At 32.4% G+C, this 23,454-nt stretch overlaps 1 protein-coding gene across 6 annotated transcripts in view; it reads right to left on the minus strand.

The window, feature by feature from the left end:
* The window catches only part of LOC110462598 (WD repeat-containing protein 49-like), a 95,276-nt gene that overhangs the window by 63,570 nt on the left and 8,252 nt on the right, over positions 1-23,454 (minus strand). For 5 of the 6 annotated variants that reach the window (XM_021516614.1, XM_021516613.1, XM_021516612.1 and 2 more), the window contains exons 4-12: positions 21,513-21,667; positions 19,718-19,787; positions 17,896-18,052; positions 17,058-17,145; positions 15,801-15,934; positions 10,292-10,300; positions 6,492-6,596; positions 5,324-5,429; positions 3,522-3,554 (exon numbers count right to left, since the gene is read on the minus strand). In XM_021516614.1, the coding sequence (XP_021372289.1) occupies positions 3,522-3,554; positions 5,324-5,429; positions 6,492-6,596; positions 10,292-10,300; positions 15,801-15,934; positions 17,058-17,145; positions 17,896-18,052; positions 19,718-19,787; positions 21,513-21,667 (857 nt within the window). The remainder of the gene's footprint in view (positions 1-3,521; positions 3,555-5,323; positions 5,430-6,491; positions 6,597-10,291; positions 10,301-15,800; positions 15,935-17,057; positions 17,146-17,895; positions 18,053-19,717; positions 19,788-21,512; positions 21,668-23,454) is intronic. The other variant, XM_021516611.1, reaches the window with a different exon arrangement.

A 23,454-nucleotide genomic window follows, 5' to 3' on the forward strand; every position in this document is an offset into this window, starting at 1 on the left:
ACAGCAATATGACACTAACAGGAGTATGACTCTTACAGGAATATGACTATTACAGGAGTATGACTATTACAGGAGTATGACTATTACAGGAATATGACAATATTAGGAATATGACATTAACATGAATATGACAATATTAGGAATATGACTTTAACAGGTATATGACATTAATAGAAATATGACATTAGCAGGAATAAGACATTGACAGGAATTTTACATTTACAGTTATATAAAATTAACAGGAATATGACTTTAACAGGAATATGATGTTAACAGGAATATGACACTAAACGAAATGTGACATTAACAGGAATATGACATTAACAGGACAATGTCATTGAAAGGAATATGACACTTAAACAGGCACATGCTTGTCCAGATTTTTAATATTATAATCTGAAATCATGGAAGAATAGAGGAACTGTTTTGGAAATAGAAGATATGACATTAATATTCATTAGAATGTGAAATTAACAGGATCATGACATTAATAGGCACATGTTATTAACAGACATTGAGTATCATTATCTGATATGACTGAGAATCACAGAAATCTGAAGTAGAAACAAAGTTATAATGTATGATTAAAACATTAACATACTTGATTTTGACTAAAGAAATAAGATTTCTAGAATAGGTATAATAATTTGATGTTTTGGGGGCAATTCTCATGAAATTCTTAACAAAGTTTTTTTGTGGGGAAATATTTTATGAAAAAATATATATTTTGAGTAGAAGACTTTTCTTAGCATAACAGCTCAAAATTGTACTAGATAAATACCAGAAACTGTCAGGAAATAACACAAAGTTCTAAAAAACATGCTCAATGACATCACAGTGATCCTATGTGTAGACAACATTCAAAGGACAGACAAACAAGGCCCAGAGGGCCTGTATCACTCACCTGGACTTTTATCTCCAGCAATGGTATTTATATATGGCTGTGGGTTGGGGATCTCGACTGTTTCAAAGTTATGTTCCAGAAATTAAGTTTCAATGTGTGGGGCAAGACCCAAGGGTCAATTCTAGTATCATGACTGTGTTTTATCTCTTTCTGCCCATCAATTGTATGCATGTATATGGGTATGAGTGGGGATTTCAACTTTTTCAAAGCTATATGGTTCAGGATTAAGTCTCAATGGTAGGGCCGGAGCTCCAGACTCCATTCCTATATATATATCATAATTGTGTTTATCTCTTTATGCCAAGCCTATAACCTCAGGATGCTTCCGGTCAAATTTGGTCAAATTCCAATCAGTGGTTAAGCAATGACATTGTTGATGGACAGACGATGGTTGGATGATGGACATACAGACGATGGTTGGATGATGGACATACAGACGATGGTTGGATGATGGACATACAGACGATGGTTGGATGATGGACATACAGACGATGGTTGGATGATGGACATACAGACGATGGACGCCACAGCTATGGCAGCATTATCTCACCTTGGTCCTTCAGACCAGGTGAGCTAAAAATGGTGAGTACATGTGTGGCAATATTGCTGTGTAGTCTGTATCTTACATCTTACAAAGACTCAAACAAAGTAACATTTACATAATATAATTCATCTTCATATTACTGACTGAATATCCTCATATAACTGACTGAATATCAAGACTGACTGAATATCCTTGTATAACTGACTGAATATCCTTGTAAAACTGACTGAATATCCTTGTATAACTGACTGAATATCTTAATAACTGACTGAATATCCCTGTATAACTGACTGAATATCCTTGTATAACTGACTGAATATCCTTGTAAAACTGACTGAATATCCTTGTATAACTGACTGAATATCTTAATAACTGACTAAATATCCTTGTATAACTGACTAAATGTCCTTGTATAACTGACTGAATATCCTTGTATAACTGACTGAATATCTTAATAACTGACTGAATATCTTAATATAACTGACTGAATATCCTTGTATAACTGACTGAATATCCTTGTATAACTGACTGAATATCTTAATAACTGACTGAATATCCCTGTATAACTGACTGAATATCCTTGTATAACTGACCGAATGTCCTTGTATAACTGACTGAATATCTTCATAACTGACTGAATATCCTTGTATAACTGACTGAATGTCCTTGTTTAATTGACTGTAAATCCTTGTATAACTGACTGAATATCCTTGTATATCTGTACTGACTGAATATCCTTGTATAACTGACTGTAAATCCTTGTATAACTGACTGAATATCCTTGTATATCTGTACTGACTGAATATCCTTGTATACCTGACTTAATATCCTTGTATAACTGACTAAATATCCTTGTATAACTGACTGAATATCCTTGAATACCTGACTGAATATCCTTATATAACTGACTGAATATCCTTGTATAATTGACTGAGTATCCTTGTATACCTGACTTAATATCCTTGTATCACTGATTAAAATTTTCTTTCTACAAGATTATTCCTGAGTGCTTATATAGGCATGCTTGCAACATTGTACTTTTGACTGCATGCTAACACCTGTAAGTGTGCTTACGTGAGCATGCTCAATATAACAGCGTGTTTCACATTCCAAAAATGTCATTCAACATCACAAAACAACATATAAATGTACATTGACCACATTAATATTCATGTCTTAATCTAAAACACAACCTTCTCACCCCTCAGAAATAGCAATAGCTTCACTGATCCATTATTATGGACCATTCTATTGTTTTTAACAGGGGTAATCAGACAAAATACATCTACAGGAACACAAAAATATTTTTTAAACTATTTTACAAACAAATATGTCTGAAAAGGTGAAAACTGACCAACATTTCTAGGTAAGCATAAAAACACAGTACAATGTGATCTGTGTGTAATGTTTCATACCTTTTCAAAATTCTGTTTGAAAAAGAAAGTCTACTAATAAGATATGATATTCTAAACACACTTTCTTAAAAAAGAAATTTGTCACCATTTTTTCTCGAATTAAACAAAGAAATTGTCTGAAGGAACATGTTCTGGTATCATTGAAATAAAAAAATAACGGTGGTAAATATTCCAAAGATATTGCACAAATGGTTCTTCTTTATTAATATAAATTTATTCTAAACTTGATAAGCTATATATATATACATATGCATATAATCCAGTCACCTAATATATTGCTGATTTTAATAATACACAGATAAATATGTTTTTTATTCATTTTTTTTTCATATTATATAAAACAGAAAATTACTGATATGCTATGATATATCGAATAAATGAAACATTCGTTTCTGATTATTGTATTTATTTTACATTTTTCATATTTTTTTTACTCTAATTATTTTTCATTGTTTTCCTCTTGAGAAAGAACAAATTTTGTAACATTTTCTTCGGGATGGTAATATAGATTGTATATACAGATTCATATAGCACAACCAGTGAAAGGTTTATGTTTGACGTCTCAATGACTCATATACAGGGGCAGATCGATGCAGGGGAGAGCACCACAAGGATTTCAAATGTGGACCACATTGACAAGATTTGGTCTTGTACTTACTTCCGTAGGATTTCTTTGCTGATCTGTTGGTTTCTGAAAATTTAAGTAAAATAGAATCATTTTAAGTAACGTAGGTCTTATATATAAATATCCTGAGACTTGTATACAGCTGACACCATTATAGGGTCACTAAAACAGCTTTTCTTCAGAAAAGCACCAGAACTCCATATGGCATTACCAAAAATAAAGGGGTTATTTGACTCAATTAGTAAAGAAACTGTGCATACTTGCCAACTCTCCCTATTTAGGAGGGAGACTCCCGATTTTGGACCCTTAAAATCATTAGATCTTAGAATATAGGAACAGGTTAGCAAACTCACTGTTTGAAAATACAAAGAGTGCTAAATTTAAGGCTCCAAAATGTGGAGTCTCCCTTCTAAATTTAGTATTTTCAAACAGTGAGTTTGCTCAACTGTTCCTATATTATAAAACCTAATGATTTACCAGGGTTATTTTAATGTGTCTAAGTGTTGTATAAACACATTGTACTCATATTTTAATTTTGAGCATGCAGAATCTCTCCCATGGAAATTTCAAAAAGTTGGCAAGTTTGGTCTAATAGAACCTCCCCCTTCCTTGAGGGTGTGACAGAGAAATATCCATCCCGAGGGTGATGATTTTTGGTTGTCTAACCCGACAGCTCTGCCTCGGGTAAGACAACCAAACAAAATCATTCTGAGGGTTGGAGATTTCTAGAGCCTCGGGTTAGACAACCAAACAAAACCATTCTGAGGGTTGGAGATTTCTAGAGCCTCGGGTTAGACAACCAAACAAAATCATTCTGAGGGTTGGAGATTTCTAGAGCCTCTGGTTAGACAACCAAACAAAATCATTCTGAGGGTTGGAGATTTCTCTGTTACACCCTCGAGGTATACGTAGAGGATGATATTTTTCTCCCATCCTTTTATTTCAGTCACAGTTCCACCGACAGTAGTCTGCCATGTTTGTAAACAAAAAACACATGTGGGGTATGCATATCGTCATTCACTTTGGATGACGTCACAATTACCGATGACACATTTTAATGACGTCACAATTGAACACGTGCTAATTGGCATGAGGCTATCTCCCCCTAGGGGGTGACAAGCTGATCTTTACCGGCTAAAACGGGAGACACACCTGTGAAGGGTGGGAGAAAAACCTATCATACCCCATATGAATTTTTCCCATTTATTTATTTTAAAAACAATTTCAGTTTGTAATAAGCTTAAAAAGTAAAATTAATATCAAAATCATCTTTTTAATTCTGGAGAGTAATATTTGACGAGACTCTGCTAAAGCTGTGACAGTAAAAATAATTTAAACAATATTATTATCATGGTCACTACTTAAAAATATTTGTTTAAGAAAACAAAGTGGAACTCTTCTTTAATATTATATGCAGACAGTGGTACCTAACACCTTAAGTGACCAGTTTAATTGGTGGATAGAAACAGAAATTTGACTTACTTGCTTGGAGTCACAGAAATTTGACTTACTTGCTTGGAGTAACAGAAATTTGACTTACTTGCAAAGCTTGGAGTAACAGAAATTTGACTTACTTGCTTGGAGTAACAGAAATTTGACTTACTTGCTTAGAGTAACAGAAATTTGACTTACTTGCTTAGAGTAACCGAAATTTGACTTACTTGCTTAGAGTAACAGAAATTAGACTTACTTGCTTGGAGTAACAGAAATTAGACTTACTTGCTTGGAGTAACCGAAATTTGACTTACTTGCTTAGAGTAACAGAAATTAGACTTACTTGCATGGAGTAACAGAAATTAGACTTACTTGCTTGGAGTAACAGAAATTTGACTTACTTGCTTGGAGTAACAGAAGTGTGTTTCTCCATCCATCCAATCACCATGGAGTTAATATTTGTCGTTGAACAACTGATAAAACACTCCAGATACTGTGAATATCGCACTGGAAATAAACGACATCAAAACTTTAAAATCGGTTAAAACATTCAAGGTACAGACTAACACACTGGAAACAAATTAAGAAGCCATCATGAAAGCCGCTCCCAAAAAACATTTTTACCCCTACAGTCAAATATGACGCCATACCAACACGAGTCATTGTACTGTTTGCGACAGCACAAAACACCTACATACCAAATTAGATTGATTCTGTCAATTTTTAAATTTCGACCAATCAGGAGCTGCGGAGGCCATCTTGGATGTTAAATTGCCAAAAAATGGGGGTTTCTTGCAACTCTTTAAGTTAATTCATGCCCTACAATACTCATGCAAAAGTTTTTAATCTGACTTGTATTTTCAGGAAAATTTTAGGATAATTTAACGACAGAAGAAGAAGAAATGGTGATAACCATTAAGTCCCGAACCTACAATGTTTGGGGATTTATTTAACGATGTCACAATTTCGCAGCCACATTTTTTATTTTAACTCAGACTCCATACAGTCATCAACTTAACCATAGAAGTATCCAGAATCTTTGGTATCTTACATTGGTCTACATGAAGTGAAGCAAGCTACACAAAAAAAACACATCAACTATTAGCTGCTTCAGAGTTTAACCCTTTCACCACTGTAGACCATAGTGGACTCATCCAGATCAATGCATGGTAGAGATTATTAAAGTTACGTAGGGGTGAAAGGGTTAAAGTCGGTATACTTAATTTGCATCACAGCTTAATGACCAATAGGAAAAATATATTGAGCTATGGTAATTGTTACTGAAAAATAGAATACTGACAGAAACCCTCCTCCTCCCCCCAGTCTATTTGCGGTAACCGTGACCTTGACCTTAAAAACTTGCTCTCTATTACACATCTACATATCATAGTGTATCACTATATCAAATTTCTGAAAGATCAATTTTACGGATTCCGAGATAAACTCTGGAAACGGAAGCGTGGACGGACAAATGGACGGACCAACACCGTAATTACTATAGGGCATCCGGCCATCTCTGATGTGGGTCCTAATAAAATGGTCAGTTTACTCCGGCTATCGTCCACTCACCCTGTCTCACCCACTCCTTCTTATGAGCCTCGTGGACAGTATACTTGGCGTTCTTGTACGTCTGTTCTCCGATCACGTCCTGAAGCTGGACACTCAGACATGGTTCTGTACATCATACAACACTCATAAAATGAAATACAGCTTGACACAAATAATCATTTCTGTATATTTAATTAATAAACAAAACCTGATATAACGTACACCCTTCAGGTATTGTGTGCCCTTCACTTTTTGCAAATATTTTTTAAGCAAAATGTTTGTTTCTGTTTTTAAACATTTTTATATTCTATACCATTTATATACTCATATTTGAAACAGTATATCTTCAATAACAAAAAAAATATGTCTTCTATTTTTCTTTTCTGCAGAAATAATCCAGTTATTTGAATCAAAAGATCAAAAAATTTCAAAAATACTTTAATATTTAAATATGTATACAGTAACATTTAACTTTGTTTTAGATTAAGCCTATCATTAATTAGCCAAGCTGTTAAAAGAATTGTTCACTTAATAAAATTCAATAAAATTCTGTTTTTTTTGGTGGTTTTTTTTTCAATTCTTCTTAGAATGTCAATGGTACATTAGGACATTTATGTTTTCAATCTTTCTGTAATTATCATAAGTTCCAGCAAACAAAATTGAATGATAGCATTATTTTATTTTTTAATTCAATTTCCTGAAATTCATTTGTTTTTTGAATTTTAATAAATAAAACCATTTTTTTAACAACTGGACTATAGGTGTAAGGGTTTTGCATATTATCTCACATCACAAGTGAAATTTAGTCGTTTCCTTCAATTTGACTCCCTAGATATTTTAACTCATTCACCCCTGAAATTTCATAATGAACTATTCCAACCTTTTAGTTGGAAGAGTTCAAATGTGTTTTCAGGGGTGAATGAGTTAAAAGAACCCGTGAAAGTGACCCGGAGTTACCATGACAACGGTGGACCTATGTGTCACTTGTAATGGCGATAATGGGGAACTGCCTTCAAAAAAGCTGACCAACTAGCATAGCACGCAATTTAAGAAAGCATTGATAATTTAGCTGCATGCTCATTTTTTTTAACACATGCTGAAGCTATAATGCAGTATAAATATATTAATTACATCCAATATTGTAAAGATGTCACAAATAATATTTTTGTTGTCTTTTTCCTGTTTCTTTCTTTTTTCCTGCATTTTTTTATTTTCCTGATTTTTGATTTTGAATTTTCCTGTTTTTGTTTTTTTTAATTTTCCTTATTTATCAAATTTTTAATAAAACCTGTCAGTTAAGATCGTTTTGTAAAGCATCTGATAACAAAATAATCTCAAACAAGCACTACTTTATTCAGGAAACTCATTGAAGCTTTAATATACATATGTATGTTCTGAATGAAAAATAAAATCTTGTATTATCTTAACATTGATAATATAATATATGTATAAAACAAATATTATTTAAGTCAGTAAATCTAAATATGTAACTATGTAATATTTTCAGAGATAAGGGTTAGTTCACCTTTTTTAAATCTCTCTAAGACTTACCTGTTGAAAAACTATATTTTTCCACATCATTGCAGTACTGTTCTAATACGGGTGTTTATGATATGCAACTATATAGGGACATCATAATTAATTTATCACTCATTTTAACTTGGACTGAAATACCAGAAAGCAGTAAAGAAGAATTTATCTAAAACCAAAGGAATTTGATTCGTGGCAGGTCCAAACATTGATAAAAATTACTGTAAACAAGTACTAATTGTAATGGGGGATCATTACAGATGTCCCCTAAACTGCCCCCGCAGCGATGTTCGCAGTGCCAAAATAGACTTGTGTAAAGTTTCATTTATTTCTATCCAATAGTTTTTGAGAAATGTGTTGGAAATTTTACGGCAGAATAATAATAAGAAGAAGAAACAAAGTAAAACCAATACTGTACAATTAGCCTATTTTTGCAAAACTTTGTGCATACAAATTTCCGTGTATACATTTTTTTGTGTGTACCTATTTCTGTGTATACATTTTTTGTGTGTACTTATTTTCGTGTATACATTTTTTGTGTATACTTATTTCCTTGTATACATTTTTGTGTGTACTTATTTCCANTGTTTACATTTTTGTGTGTACTTATTTCTGTGTATACATTTTTTTGTGTGTACTTATTTCCGTGTTTACATTTTTGTGTGTACTTATTTCTGTGTATACATTTTTTTGTGTGTACTTATTTCCGTGTTTACATTTTTGTGTGTACTTATTTCTGTGTATACATTTTTTTGTGTGTACTTATTTCCGTGTTTACATTTTTGTGTGTACTTATTTCTGTGTATACATTTTTTTGTGTGTACTTATTTCCGTGTTTACATTTTTGTGTGTACTTATTTCTGTGTATACATTTTTTGTGTGTACTTATTTCTGTGTATACATTTTTTGTGTGTACTTATTTCTGTGTATACATTTTTTGTGTGTACTTATTTTCGTGTATACATTTTTTGTGTGTACTTATTTTTCGTGTATACATTTTTTGTGTGTACTTATTTTCGTGTATACATTTTTTGCGTGTTCTTATTTTCGTGTATACATTTTTTGTATGTACTTATTTTCGTGTATACATTTTTGTGTGTACTTATTTTCATGTATACATTTTTTGTATGTACTTATTTTCGTGTATGTGTACTTCATTTGTGTACTCTTTATTGATTTTGACATAAATATATATATTTATTCACTTTTCTGTAGACTTAAATTTCTTTGTTTTAATTGTGTACTCAAATAAATATTCACAAAATAAATCACTTGACAGTGATTTTTTAAAGGTGAATTTGGGGCCTTATATAGGCTCTTTCTCGAAATAGTTTTTACTGCATTTTCCAAAAACCATACAAAAATCACTAGTATTTCATAAATTTACATGTATCCTTTTTATATGTAAAATTTCCCGAAATGCACAAGGCACAGGCACCTGTCAAAGGGAGGCAAAAGATTCACTGCTTGAACATGATTGCATCTCCTGCCGAATTCACCCAAAAATTAAAAAAATGTTAAATAAAAGTGATTTTTAATATTACAACATTCCTTTTTTATTCATTTAAGATTTTTTTTTCAAAAATAATTCAATACATGTATTTTTTTTCTCTCTATGCCTGCTGGACCTGCCACTAGCTCTATATATCTGGCAACACTATACTAACTGGGCTGTAATAAGGGTTATTTATGAAGTTAAAACATTAACAACATTTCATTATCTATATGAAGGAATTTTTCTAAAAATGGATATAAAAAAAATATGGGAAGGATTGTTCTAAACACTACATTTTTATAAATTTTTCGGAAAATCATTTTTAATAATTCTTTTTATTGAATCAATTAAGTTTCAAGTGTTAATGTAAAATTTATGTACTGGTCTGCATTTGCAAACCGTTTAAATTAGCATTTCCTCATGAACAAAAAATAACAGTTAAGTTCTTCAAAGATATTTGGATTTACAAAATATACAAAAATGTACCAAAATTAATTATTTAACCCTTTTCACCACTGTAGACAGTTATGGACTTATCCAGATGAATGTATGGTAGAGTCTACTCAAGTTACCTAGGGGTGAAAGGGTTAATGAAATCTCACAATGTTAATTAACCTGTTGAATTAGGACACAATTTTTGTTTTAATTTTTTTTTCTTCTTAATTTCTAAAATTATTCCATATAATAAGTAAAACTTATTATAGATGACTGACTAAGCTGATTAACCAAACATGCTAATGACTACGTACCTATAAGTAATTACCTGAAACTGACAGGTATACACGGAAATACTTACCTTGCCAAGCTGTATGTGTGCAGAAAGTGCAAAGGTTAGGGGTCAAAGGTCAAAACGGCAACGAAAAAAGCAGATATGTTTATATATGATTAATCACATAGTCACAAGCAATTTCATTAGTTAAAACTATTATTCAATTAAAATTAATAAGATTTTAATATGAACAAACAAAGAGATATTGATTAAGGATAATTCATTGTTAATGTGCATTGATTTACATGGAAACTAGTGAAATGTATAGTCAATTAGATCATTCTAAAACAAAATCTATCCAAAAATGAATAAAAGCTTGGTTGTTTGAAACACTTTAAGGTTTGGTAAGGTGGGGTTGGTTACTTAATGACAAGATGTGCAATTCAATGTCATTATAGTGCCACTTCGTTAGACTGCCAATGAAACCTGGCATTATAACAGGTAGGATATGGCACTATATCATGGTACAACTTTAAAAGAATATTTAAGAAGAAAAGAAAATGTGTCTTTAAATATATTGATAGCAAATGATATTCAAAGTATAAAGGCATTTAAAGGAGAAAGGAAAATGGAGCTAAATAGAATGAAAAAGTTTCTGCGAGATTGTGGTGGAGAGCTTGATTAAATCTTGTAAAGTCAAGAAAGAATCAGCTTGCAGGGGACTAATTAGCCCTGCGACCCTGCAGTGAGCTAGTCACCGCAGGCCTAATGTTGCAAGTTTAATTTAACCTAGCAAACCCAACAGAGGAAATCTGCGCATATTTTCCCAAACTAGTTTTTTTTCAGTCCTGGGTGTCTTTCAAAAACCTATCGTGCAATTTTGTAAATTGATTTACTCTATTCAAGTGGCGATAGAGATAACTAATATTGTCTTGCCACATTATTTAAGCCAGCAATTCAGAAATGCTACCATTCAAGAACACCAGAACTTACAGAAAGCTTTGTCTAAATCGCATCATGTTTATTGTGTATAGTGTTCGGGATTCTTAAATCTTTGTAATAGATAGCATCTTCTGACAGTGGTGGGAAGATAAACTGAGGCGGGAGGAAGTCAAAAGATCAGTCAACCATGAAAAAAAATAAAAATAATTAGACTTGCCAACTCTCCCTATTTTCTATTTAGAATCCCAAATTGGGACCCTTACATTTAGTATTTCCAACCTGTAAATTTTCTTTGAAGTATTCCTGCATCTTTAAACTATTCCTGCATTATAAAATATATTTTTTTCTTAAAACAAATCGGGTATATACATACATTTTATTTATATTTTTAATATTGAGCATGCAGAATATTAACCATAAAAATTTCAAAAGGTTGGCAAGTATATTATATAATGAAAATATCCACTCCTATAATATTTTATGTAATTTAACGGATGTGTGCCTGAAATATGCGAGAAGATAAATTTATGTTTATGTCAAAAAAGTGAGACAACTCTGATTTCCTTTAAATATTCCAGCTAGGTTTCCATGTAAAAAGCAATGCACACATGCATATATTAAATAGTGTTAGTTTATCAACGAAACTGTGTTTATTATTAAGTATGTTGCACATATATCAACATTTCACAAGGACTGATATTTTCATGAACTAATATTTGTATTCCCCCCAGAAATTTCCTAAATTTAAAACTGATTGCTGTACTTCAATTCCAGAAATGCCTTAACCCTTTCACCCCTAAGTAACTTCAGTAGACTCTACCATACATTTATTTGGGTGAGTCCATTATGGTCTACAGTGGTGAAAGGGTTAACCAAACCAAGAAAAACAAATCATTACAAAACAAATTGTTACAGATTCAAATGATATGGAAGGACATTTTTCAGTTTTGTTTTTTCTCCTTTTTTCTTCAAATTACCTAACACATATTAGCTACAATAAACTTCATCAGACAGTATAATGTGAACTGAATCATGTCAGTTTTCTGCAGGTACTCCAGTGTCCTCCCACATAACACCCCTTGTTTGTGTTTTTTTTCAATAAAATTCATCAGTTTGGAAATATGTGATATCAAAGTTTTACTTTCTTCACAAACAATGTGCATATTAATTAAACGTGTCACAATGTTTCAAGACCGACTAGTCCCTTTGTCAAGCTATGACTGAGTGAGCGATTTGTGTTATCTGCCTGTACAACGAAGTGACAAAACTGTATATTTTTTAGGGTCACTCGACTCACGACACAATGTTTTTATTTTTATTTATTACATTGAAGTTGAGGAAAATAAACTGGTTAGGTCATGAAAATGTTGACTCCTTTTTGTGAAATGTTTCATCAGCGTGTGGCAATTCTCAATCAGCATGTGACAAGTTAACAGTCTTTTCAAAGGATTTTTTTTATCAAAAAATTGTTTCGATTTCAAGCCAATTACAAAGCTACGAGTGCACATTATTGATACACAAATAAATGATATCAATCTGAATATATTATATGTAAAAGCTAAGCAGTGGTGATCTGTGCAAATACAACTTTGTATGTCTATATATACATGTAAAGTCTAAATAGTATCAGTTGAAAAGATTATAACTTGCATCTAGATAAACTGCATAATTTAATATCTACATTATGTATATATATATACAGATGCATGAAAAATATCTACAATTAATCTATATTAATTACATACAAAGACTAGTTGAATATATACATACACAGTATTCAATTATTATTAATTTATATTGAATGTATACAAAGACTTATTAAATATTTATTATTTTTCTAGTAAATATTGATTAGATAAATTATAAGAATATACATTAACTCCTTCACCCCTGAAATTTCATAATGAATTATTCCAACCTTTAAATTAGTAAAGTTTAAATGTTTCTTCAGGGATGGATGAGTTAATGTATAATAATCATATACGGTAATCAATGTAAATTAATCAACTTCACAGTGCAGCACAAAATGTTGAAATTTCAAAAGATTGGAAGAAATTTTCATGAACAAAACATGCTAATCAACATGTGTGCTAATATGCAAATACATTTCAAGTCAAATAATGTGCTTGATGACCTAAAATCTTGAAAACATTAAATCTGATTTTTCAACAGGAGAGCATTGATAAAATAATACACAGCTTATTCTTTAAATTGCTTCAAAATAATCTATATGAAATTAATTAATCAAAGAAGCCAGATTTCGCAAAAATTTCATTTGTTACTGTTTTTTTAAAGAAATAGTTTATCATCAAGAGTTTATAGTCTTCAACTCTCAGCTGTTTGTTTAATTCTTATATTTCCTTTTTCTTTAAATTTGAAAATGGTCATTTCAGTTTTGAATGGTTTATATGTTTTATTTTAGAAATAAATCAATTATAGCTAGTATACAAATTGTTTCTATTACAATCTTTTTTTTTTTTTATTCATTTTTCCATTTTTTTCTAATTTTAATATTTACCAGTTATTTGTTATTCTTATTTAATTTTTTTCCCAAAAAATATTTCAGTAAATTTAAATCGATTCTTCTTCTTAATTTAAGATTAGATTTCTTTATTTTAATTTTATCGGATGATGACTTTAAAAGGCAGATATTGGGTTTTTTTTTTTTTGGAAAGGCAGAGAAAACATACTAAATCAACCAAGAGGATAACAGCTACTGGTATAAAAACGTCTACTTACACGTATGATGAAACGTGAAGAAGAATAGTGATAGATCGCAACAAAGCACTGCAAAAATCTACTTTCTGACATGATAAACTTTGACCTTTACTCTTGACCTTATATTACTTAGAGATAATACACAAATCCACGTGGAACCTGAACATTCTTTACTCATTCACCCCTGAAGACACATTTGAACTCTTCCAATTCAAAGGTTGGAATAGTTCATTATGAAATTTCAGAGGTAAATAAGTTAAATCTGACCTGTTGATTTGCCTAGCAATTCTTTTTTTCTTGAATGTTTTATATTGATCAATACTGACATTTAACCTCTGACCTTTACTCTTTGTTTTAAATATATTCATAAATTTGGCTTTTGATCTTTTTGCTTTCTGTAGGCCAATGTAACTTGCATCAAATGTTTTCCTCCAAACTATTCACATTCAAAATATCTTTAATATATTTTATATCTTTTTTATTCCTATTATTTATGCGTAGATTGTTAACCTAAATATTTTCAAGATAATTTTTCAAAATATTCCAAAAACCAAACCAGTGTTAAATGTTCAATTTATCCAAATAAATAGTTTATAAAATTATTGTTTGAAGTTAAAATATTTTACACATCATGAATTTAAAACTGCAATCATTGAACGCACTATGAAGATTTTTCTAACTTAATTCACCCCTGAAGACACATTTGAACTCTTCCAATTCAAAGGATGGCATAGTTCATTATGAAATTTCAGGGGTGAATGAGTTAAACTTCAAAAAAATGTTTCTATTTATACAAAAGAAAAACCAACCATTAATCTCAAAAAGGAGTAAAAACACTCCAAATGGTAATAAATTTTGTATTGATAGCCACACCTCCTTAAATTGTTAATTATACAATGACAGAAAGAGAATTAAAGAAGAAATCGTGAAATCTCAGCTACCAGAAGAAAAAAGGACCTAGCACTCTGTTTGCTTAAATACCATTGCGATAGGCTGTTATTATGAAAAAAGAGCAGTATATTATCTGTTTGATATTGTTAATAAGATTACGGTGTTAGACAGTAAATCTAGAGAATGTGTTAAGTCAACTTTACACAAAGGGAGATAATCAGAATGGTGGTGTGACACCTCTCAATTGTGTTAAGTCAACTTTGCGTAAGGGGAGATAATCAAAATTACTTTGTGACTTCTCTTGTCAATCTATCATAAGGGGAGATAATCAGAATTTTCCAATTTAAAACTTTCAAAGCCAAATATACATAAAATATTTCAATAAGGAATTTATTTTTGCTTTATAATAATCCCATTTGTTTTTAATTTGTGCATGGTGCTATGTATATATATACTGTAAAGATTCTCATAAATGAAATCATTTCTTATCTTTTAAAAGTTTCATTCAATATGCATACACAGACAAAATACATGCATTTGAAAATGCATGTATACATATTTTTCTTGGCAGAGAATAAAATTAATTTCATATTTGTTTTAAACAGTGCAATATCAGCTTTCAGGTATGAGAAATTTGAATTAGTTTATACTTCAGATACAGAAAAAAAAACACCACATCAAAGATAGGTAAGTAAAAATATGGGGAGGAAGGAATATTATGATAGAACACATCACCAACGGTAAGTAAAACTGGAGTAGGGATCCTTGACACCCCGGTTTATAGCACCAAATCAACACACACACAATGGCATTGTGACACCATAGTCACCCAAGGGAGACAACCAATTTACAACATAACTAATAGACCCATAACAATACCACAACACCTTAAATTACATACAGCAAAGGGGAGATAAATGCAAAAGGATAGATAACCTTTTTTTTTTTTTTCAGGAAAAGTACACAAACACCAATGGAGTATTGACACCTTATAAAAACACCAAGGGGAGATAATCATGAATGTAGTATGACACCTCTGATTTACCTTGCTTTTCCCCTGCTGGAGCTGGAGGTCTCTCAAATAAGGCAATATTGGCAGAATTGAAAAATATGACGTTGACAAAACCTCCGACATCTCCCCACACTAGCAAGGCTTCGTTAGGGTTGTTAGGATTCGACCTGGAAATTAAAGACGACGTTATTAACACCATATTTGGAAGTGGTGTTCTGTCTAGTCAACTTTGTTGACTATTGGTCAGTAAGGCCATTACACAGATTAATTAGTTGACAGCAGAATGTGCATGATATTTCTAAACATTTTCTTCAAGTATGGATTTGGAAAAAGATTCATGTAGCACAACCAAAAAGTGTTTTTAATCAAAATCTGACAAACAGTTTTTGAGAAGAAGTTGAAAATATGTTCATTTCCAGAAGATGCACAAAGACAGACCAAAAGCAAGAGCAATTGGTCACCTAATTGACTCGGGGGCCTGTAAGCACTTTGTACAAACCAATAGTCCAATGAGGATGAGGTAAGGGCAACCAATGATTGATCATAAATCATGTCACCTGATCCTCAACACTAATATTTACCGTACATTATGCGGGCACCTTGCTATTTAAATGGTGCCCTTCATTGATTTTTTTTTTCTAAATATAGCTTGAATACTTAATGTGAATTTTCATATTATTATCTTTTCCAAATTTTGCTCATTTCCGAAAGATGTCCAGGTGGTTTTGTTAGTTACACATCTTCCGCTATCAGAATGGTGCTGTATTGGTTCTGACAATGAGTTAAGTGATTGAAACAAGCCATTCGGATTGATATGTCCCACTTTTACCATCGATGCACGTAGGTTGGTCTAGCACTTATAGTTTTAGAGAAGCTAACTTAAATGCAAAAATTTAATGTTGATAGAGATTCTGACAAAGTCAATGGACCATGAAAGGTAAGCCGCATCCAGCATTTGATGCATGGGTTGAGACGTACTACCAGCTAAGATGCATCTATGGTCCAAGTTTGGTTGGTCTAGCACTTAAACTTTCAGTGAAACTAACTTACACACAAAAACTTAATGCTGATGGAGATGCTGACAAAGTCAACGGAGCATGTAAAGTAGGCCGCATCCAGAATGTGATACATGGGTTGAGATGTACTACCTAAGATGTATCTATGGTCCAAATTTGGTCTAGCACTTAAACTTTCCGTGAAATTAACTTAAACACAAAAACTTAACGCCGCCAGAAAACCAACACCTTAGTCCTGCACAGTCAAAAACACAGACTGTTATTTTATACATACCAATAGTCTAAAGTCAGAGGTGTGTAGGGTAGACCCTGGATCTTGTATTGACAGTTGAAGTCCAGTTTGGTACTCATGTCATAAATAGCTAGAAAACAGGGAAAAAAAGGGAAAAAAAGACTGTTGCTAGGTTACAGTAATTATGAAAGTTTTGCATTTATCAGAAGATAAAAGAATTCTTCATCAAATTCAGGTGACATTTTGCACTTTTCCAAAACAACATTTTAACAATCATCTTTGGTGATTTGCAAAGATTTTGCCAAATCAAGTTTTCCTGACACCTACTGTATTTGCTGCAAATAGCTTCCCTCCCCTTAATTATTTGGGCACTAACCAATACTGAAATGATTTAAGTACTCCTTTCCCAAACATCTTCCATGGGCAATATGAATTCTAAATGGATAAAGGCAAATTCAACGAATCTGTTCAACTAATAGAAAATTTAATTACACTTATTATTATTCAGCATTTAGTTCAAATAATGTATATATCGTGTATGCTAGTTCAATGAATAGAACAGCCGTCGCCCAGGGAGGGTCAGTGGTATCCAACGTAATAATTATGACGTCATAATAATGATGACGTCAACAATTGGTTCATAGCATTCATAGCCTATATGAATGTCAACTGCTTGGTAGGGTTATACAGTGACGATGCTGTCAGATCATAAATATATGTATACACAAAACACAATGACCTTAGCTGCTGATGGGACTTTCAACCCTGTACAACCTATGTTCTGCTAGCATAATAAGCACCCTTTTCCCTCAATTTCTTAAGCCCCCAGGGCACTAATTAAGGCAAATATGGTGACCAATTTCTTCCCGTTAGTACTTACAAATTTCTTTACTGGTGAAGGCCAAAGCCAGCTTGTTGATGTTCTGTAAAGCACAGAAATGCGTTATCCAAAGGTCACGACCTTTACAGGTGTCAGTTCCTGTTTTGAATGACCTTGACTGCTTCATATCCTGTGGCCAGATGGATATTGTACCTTCCTAAAATAAATATTATTAAAATATTTTCCGTTAAATAGAATGACAGAATATTTATGTAAGTGTAGTAATTAGATTGTGAACTGAACCTGTATCATGAGACCATCTGTGTTAAGAGACCAATTTTTTGTCTTTCCGAGGCTGGTATTTTAATAATAATTTTGACTGTATACTGAACACGTTATAACAGTAACTTACTGGATCTAGTCAGACTTTTAATTTTGAAGTGATCTATCTTTATCAATTATGGACTTTTGTTGAGGTCAATATGTTAATATATGAACCTGAGAAAGTGATACTAACCTTCATCAAGGTTAATATTGCTTTCTCAGGTCCATATATAACCACATATTCACCAAAATAAAAGTCCTTAATTGTTATATTAGATGCTAAGTAATGTTTTAATCATTAAATAAGATAAAGCATATGAACACTGTACAGAGGAAAGTGCTACATTTGGCAGTGAGCATTGTGACGTTACAATTGAGTAGTGTCATAAAATGAGTATCAACCTGCTCTGTCTAAAAATAGTAACACAGAGTCAATATCACAAATCAACAACCTCCACGTGATTATGATCTAACCAATGAGGATTTAGGAAATATATCATCATACATATACATTTCTCGCACCTCAGACAGAGATATCCCACGTCATACCCCATGCCAGATTTTTCTATCTTGTCCGATCTGTCTAGCCCCTTTACGTGACATTTCGCAGAATATTAACATTGTGATGTATTCATCCGCGCGTTAACTGCTTGAAATTGACAATCTGCATTATAAATGTTTTGTTTTGTTGTTATATGTATAGTTTTGATGTTGTTAGATATTTGGTGTTGTAGATAAAATATGATTTACACTGTGAAATACCAATACATTGTCATCTACATGTATGTGAGCACGGACTACATTTTTACGGGGAAGCATTCAAATGTAGCTTAAGTAGTGAAGAGGTCAGTATCATTTGAGGCCACAGACGGGATACTTGTAGTTTTTAGCAAAATTGATTTTTTTTTAAACTAAAAGGTTTGAGAAAAAAAATCAGTTACCAGTAACTGAGCAAGATCGGGTTGTCTCAGTCTCGGGCTACAATTCTGTAACATCCCGACCTTGGTTGGGATTTTGTTACAGAATCTTAACCGTCGACCGAGATAACCCGATCTCGCTCAGTTACAGGTAATAGATTTGATTAGTATATATATAGCAGCAGTCACTCTCTGTACAAGCTGTCGGGCCTAGCCCTTCATCAGGGATTGAACGTATACTCCAACAGTGTTAGAGGTTTTACACGACGAGAATTCTTTGACAGCCGTCGCAGTTGGCAAAATAATATCCGATAGAAAAAAGGCTGACCAGCGGTCTCTTATGTTACAGGAGTAGGATTGAATGGTCCTCACTCTTATATATATATGTCACATCCATATTTGGGCGTAGAGCCACAGTTGCTATTTATTTTGTGATGTTCCTTGTAAGTTGTAGGAATTTTGTGATAAACATTTATATACAAATGTATATATATACGTCTTCAGGAATTTTATATTTTTTTACGCAAAAAAATACATGAAGTTTTACATGGCGATAGTTGCTACAATCCAACCAGTGCACATTCATAGGAGTGTTATCCAGATAGAGTTCGTCGACTATTGACTATCACGTTTCCACACACCTTACTGACAGCTATATATTTGTTGGTGTTCTTTAGGAAAACCACCTTCTGTATGACATCTTTGTGAGGACTGAAATATAACAAAAAAAAATATTATTTATCACTTTCATTGTGTAAAATAGTGTTACTTTTCAAGGACATATGAATTAATTCAAAATATATCTCATTATGAAAAAAAAAACAAAAAAACCTATATTAAAAAAAAAACCATTTAAAACTCATAGAATACAAAGGCATAATTATATATGCAAAATAAAGTATTATAAAAAAATAAGCATAAAACATGACAAAGAAAATCTAGAAATCAAATTTAATGATCATATCAAGATCAAAACAAAAAGAGAGATCTATGTTGCCGTCAATAATTATAACATCATAAATATACATCATGTGATTACAAGGCTAGATCTGACACAAATTTTCAAAGTTTTTTATTCTTGAAATTGTAAAAAATAAAATATTTAACAACAATAATTGCATGATATCAGAAAATATTGTTCATAAAATGCTCATAAAATATTTAATGGAAAACATCACTATTTGTTAATTTTTGCGTATGTAACCATCCTCGATACTCCAGTGTGGTAACGCTCACTTTCACTTTCTGAACCCCTGGAATATGTCTAAGCAAAAACAAAGGCACCTGGCTAGCTACTTGATTAGAATCAGTTAAATAAGCTGACCAATCGCTAGGTCAATACCTGTCCTCTGAAGATCACAGAGGAGCGACATCCGACTTCAATGACATTCAATTTAACTGTTACCCTACCGTGAGATTTTGTTATGTACATCAAAGGATCAAACTAGTCTTCTTGTCTCAGCTACAAGGTAGCGCACACTGAGCCTTCAATTTTTTCCCGTAAACAATCGAGGGATAGAGAGAGCAAAAGTGAGCGTAACGCCTGGACCGGAGTATAAAGGGTGGTAGGTATTACAAACTGTTGTTTGTCATTCTTGTGACTCGTCACAATTCCAGGAATAACACTCACTTACCTTCTCTGCACCTCTGGAATACATCGTGACAAACTTTGAAGACTGTACGCACCACCTTGTGGATGATACAAGTAGAGGCGTCACGATCCACTTGTACCGCAATTATTATTATTATTATTCATGTTCAATTTGATTCACAATATTTTTTTTCGGATTTTCGATACTTGACAATCTGAATATTAGTGTACGCTGCTTCAGCCAAAACGTCTGTGAGGCGTTCAATTTCATTGGCGGATCTCTAAATCCTCAGCCAATCGGCTGCGAGGCTACAATTTTCACAAAGTATTCATAACAAAATTGCGGAGCGCGGTAAGAAAATGAAAATTTGTGATGCTCCCGGCAAGCTTCAAATCAAAAGTGTGGAAACACTTCGGGTTCCCTTGTATCGACGGCTTATATATCTCATTTTGTTGATATTTTAAAATAAAGGTGCATGGAATCGAAATAATAGAATCGTGGAACAAATATCGAGATACGTATCGAATCGTGGGTAAAGTGTATCGTGACAGCTCTAGATACAAGTATTTTGATCCTTTGATGTAAATGAAACCAATCATGTAGCAGCTTAATGGTAAAATTGACTGGCTTTGAAATCAGGTGTCGCTCCTCTGTAATCTACAACGGACAGGTATAAGCCTAGCGATTGGTCAGTACTTTTTACCTGAAATCAATCAAATATCTTCAGGTCTGCCATGACATGTATTCCAGGGGTGCAGGTAGTACGATGTATGTGTGAATGTAACGTCTGGAATTTCAAATTCAGAGTTAATTAGCATATTAAATTTTGTTAGTAGTTACGTACCTAGGCAAAGACTTCAAATCTTTCCATTGAGGCACCTGAGTAGATTTCACGCGATCGTCTTTTTCGTAAAACTCAAGCAGCATGTGTGAGGCAAATTTGTCCCAGTCGACACTCCCCTCCCGTGCAACATCAACTTTGTCAAATAATTCTCCATACTGCAAAGATTAAAGATAAAATATTTCAAAGAAAGTTTAAAGGATTGAGAGAACAAATTTTATGCACATTTCTTTTTAAGATCAATCTGACAGGAATTCAAATTGCAGAATAAATTGTCTCTAGAACATTAGACTCGAGAAAAATGAAACAGCTGAAATCATCACTAAAATACATGTCCAGTATATATATATATTCATGAAACAGTGTTCATGATCATGCTCAAGCACATATTTAGTGCTCAAACCAAGTTTAGACCATCATGGACTCATCCATATCAATGCATGGTAGAGTCTACTAAAGTTACATAGGGGTGAAATGCTTAAAACATGTGACATGATCAAAAAGATATATGTTTACATTGAAAATGGTATTCGGCTTAAAAAGGTCTTAATCCAAAATTTTCCATATTACTTATTTCATAATTGCCAGGAACAAAAAATTGGACATGAGCACAGAATCTGAGTTTGAGCATGAAAACAGTGTCATGAATACAGACCCTGGTCCTTATATACTGTAAAATCATAATTTTTTGTGAGACATTACATTTCGTTTATTTCGTGGATAACAAAAATCCTCGAAATTAAATCCCAATGAAAATATAAATTTGGTATGATATAGATAGGGGAAAATCAGAATTCATCGAAATAATGTCATTGAAACAGGTTAGTATATGAAAACCACAAAATTTTAACCCGACAAAAATTAATGATTTTACAGTATATATAAATCCATGTGTAAGTTTTCTGGATTTGCCGGTTTAATGACCGAGATAATTGATGGTGTAGTTTGTATGTTACCAGTTTAATGACTGAGATCATTGATGGTGAAGTTTGTGTATTAACGGTTTAATGACTGAGATCATTGATGGTGTAGTTTGTGTATTAACGGTTTAATGACTGAGATAATGGATGGTGTAGTTTGTGTATTAACAGTTTAATGACTGAGATAATTGAAGGTGTAGTTTGTGTATTATCGGTTTAATGACTGAGATAATTTATGGTGTAGTTTGTGTATTACCAGTTTAATGACTGAGATAATTGAAGGTGTAGTTTGTGTATTATCGGTTTAATGACTGAGATAATTGATGGTGTAGTTTGTGTATTAACTGTTTAATGACTGAGTTAATGGATGGTGTAGTTTGTGTATTACCGGTTTAATGACTGAGATAATGGATGGTGTAGTTTGTGTATTACCGGTTTAATGACTGAGATAATGGATGGTGTAGTTTGTGTATTACCGGTTTAATGACTGAGTTAACTGATGGTGTAGTTTGTGTATTAACAGTTTAATGACTGAGATAATGGATGGTGTAGTTTGTATATTACCGGTTTAATGACTGAGATAATTGATGGTGTAGTTTGTGTATTAACAGTTTAATGACTGAGATAAAATTGATGGTGTAGTTTGTATATTAACAGTTTAATGACTGAGATATAATTGATGGTGTAGTTTGTGTATTAACAGTTTAATGACTGAGATATAATTGATGGTGTAGTTTGTGTATTAACAGTTTAATGACTGAGATATAATTGATGGTGTAGTTTGTGTATTAACAGTTTAATGACTGAGATATAATTGATGGTGTAGTTTGTGTATTAACAGTTTAATGACTGAGATATAATTGATGGTGTAGTTTGTGTATTAACAGTTTAATGACTGAGATATAATTGATGGTGTAGTTTGTGTATTAACAGTTTAATGACTGAGATATAATTGATGGTGTAGTTTGTGTATTAACAGTTTAATGACTGAGATATAATTGATGGTGTAGTTTGTGTATTAACAG

This window comes from Mizuhopecten yessoensis, unplaced genomic scaffold (assembly GCF_002113885.1).
Source record: "Mizuhopecten yessoensis strain PY_sf001 unplaced genomic scaffold, ASM211388v2 scaffold10811, whole genome shotgun sequence".
NCBI classification, from domain to species: Eukaryota; Metazoa; Mollusca; class Bivalvia; order Pectinida; family Pectinidae; genus Mizuhopecten; species Mizuhopecten yessoensis.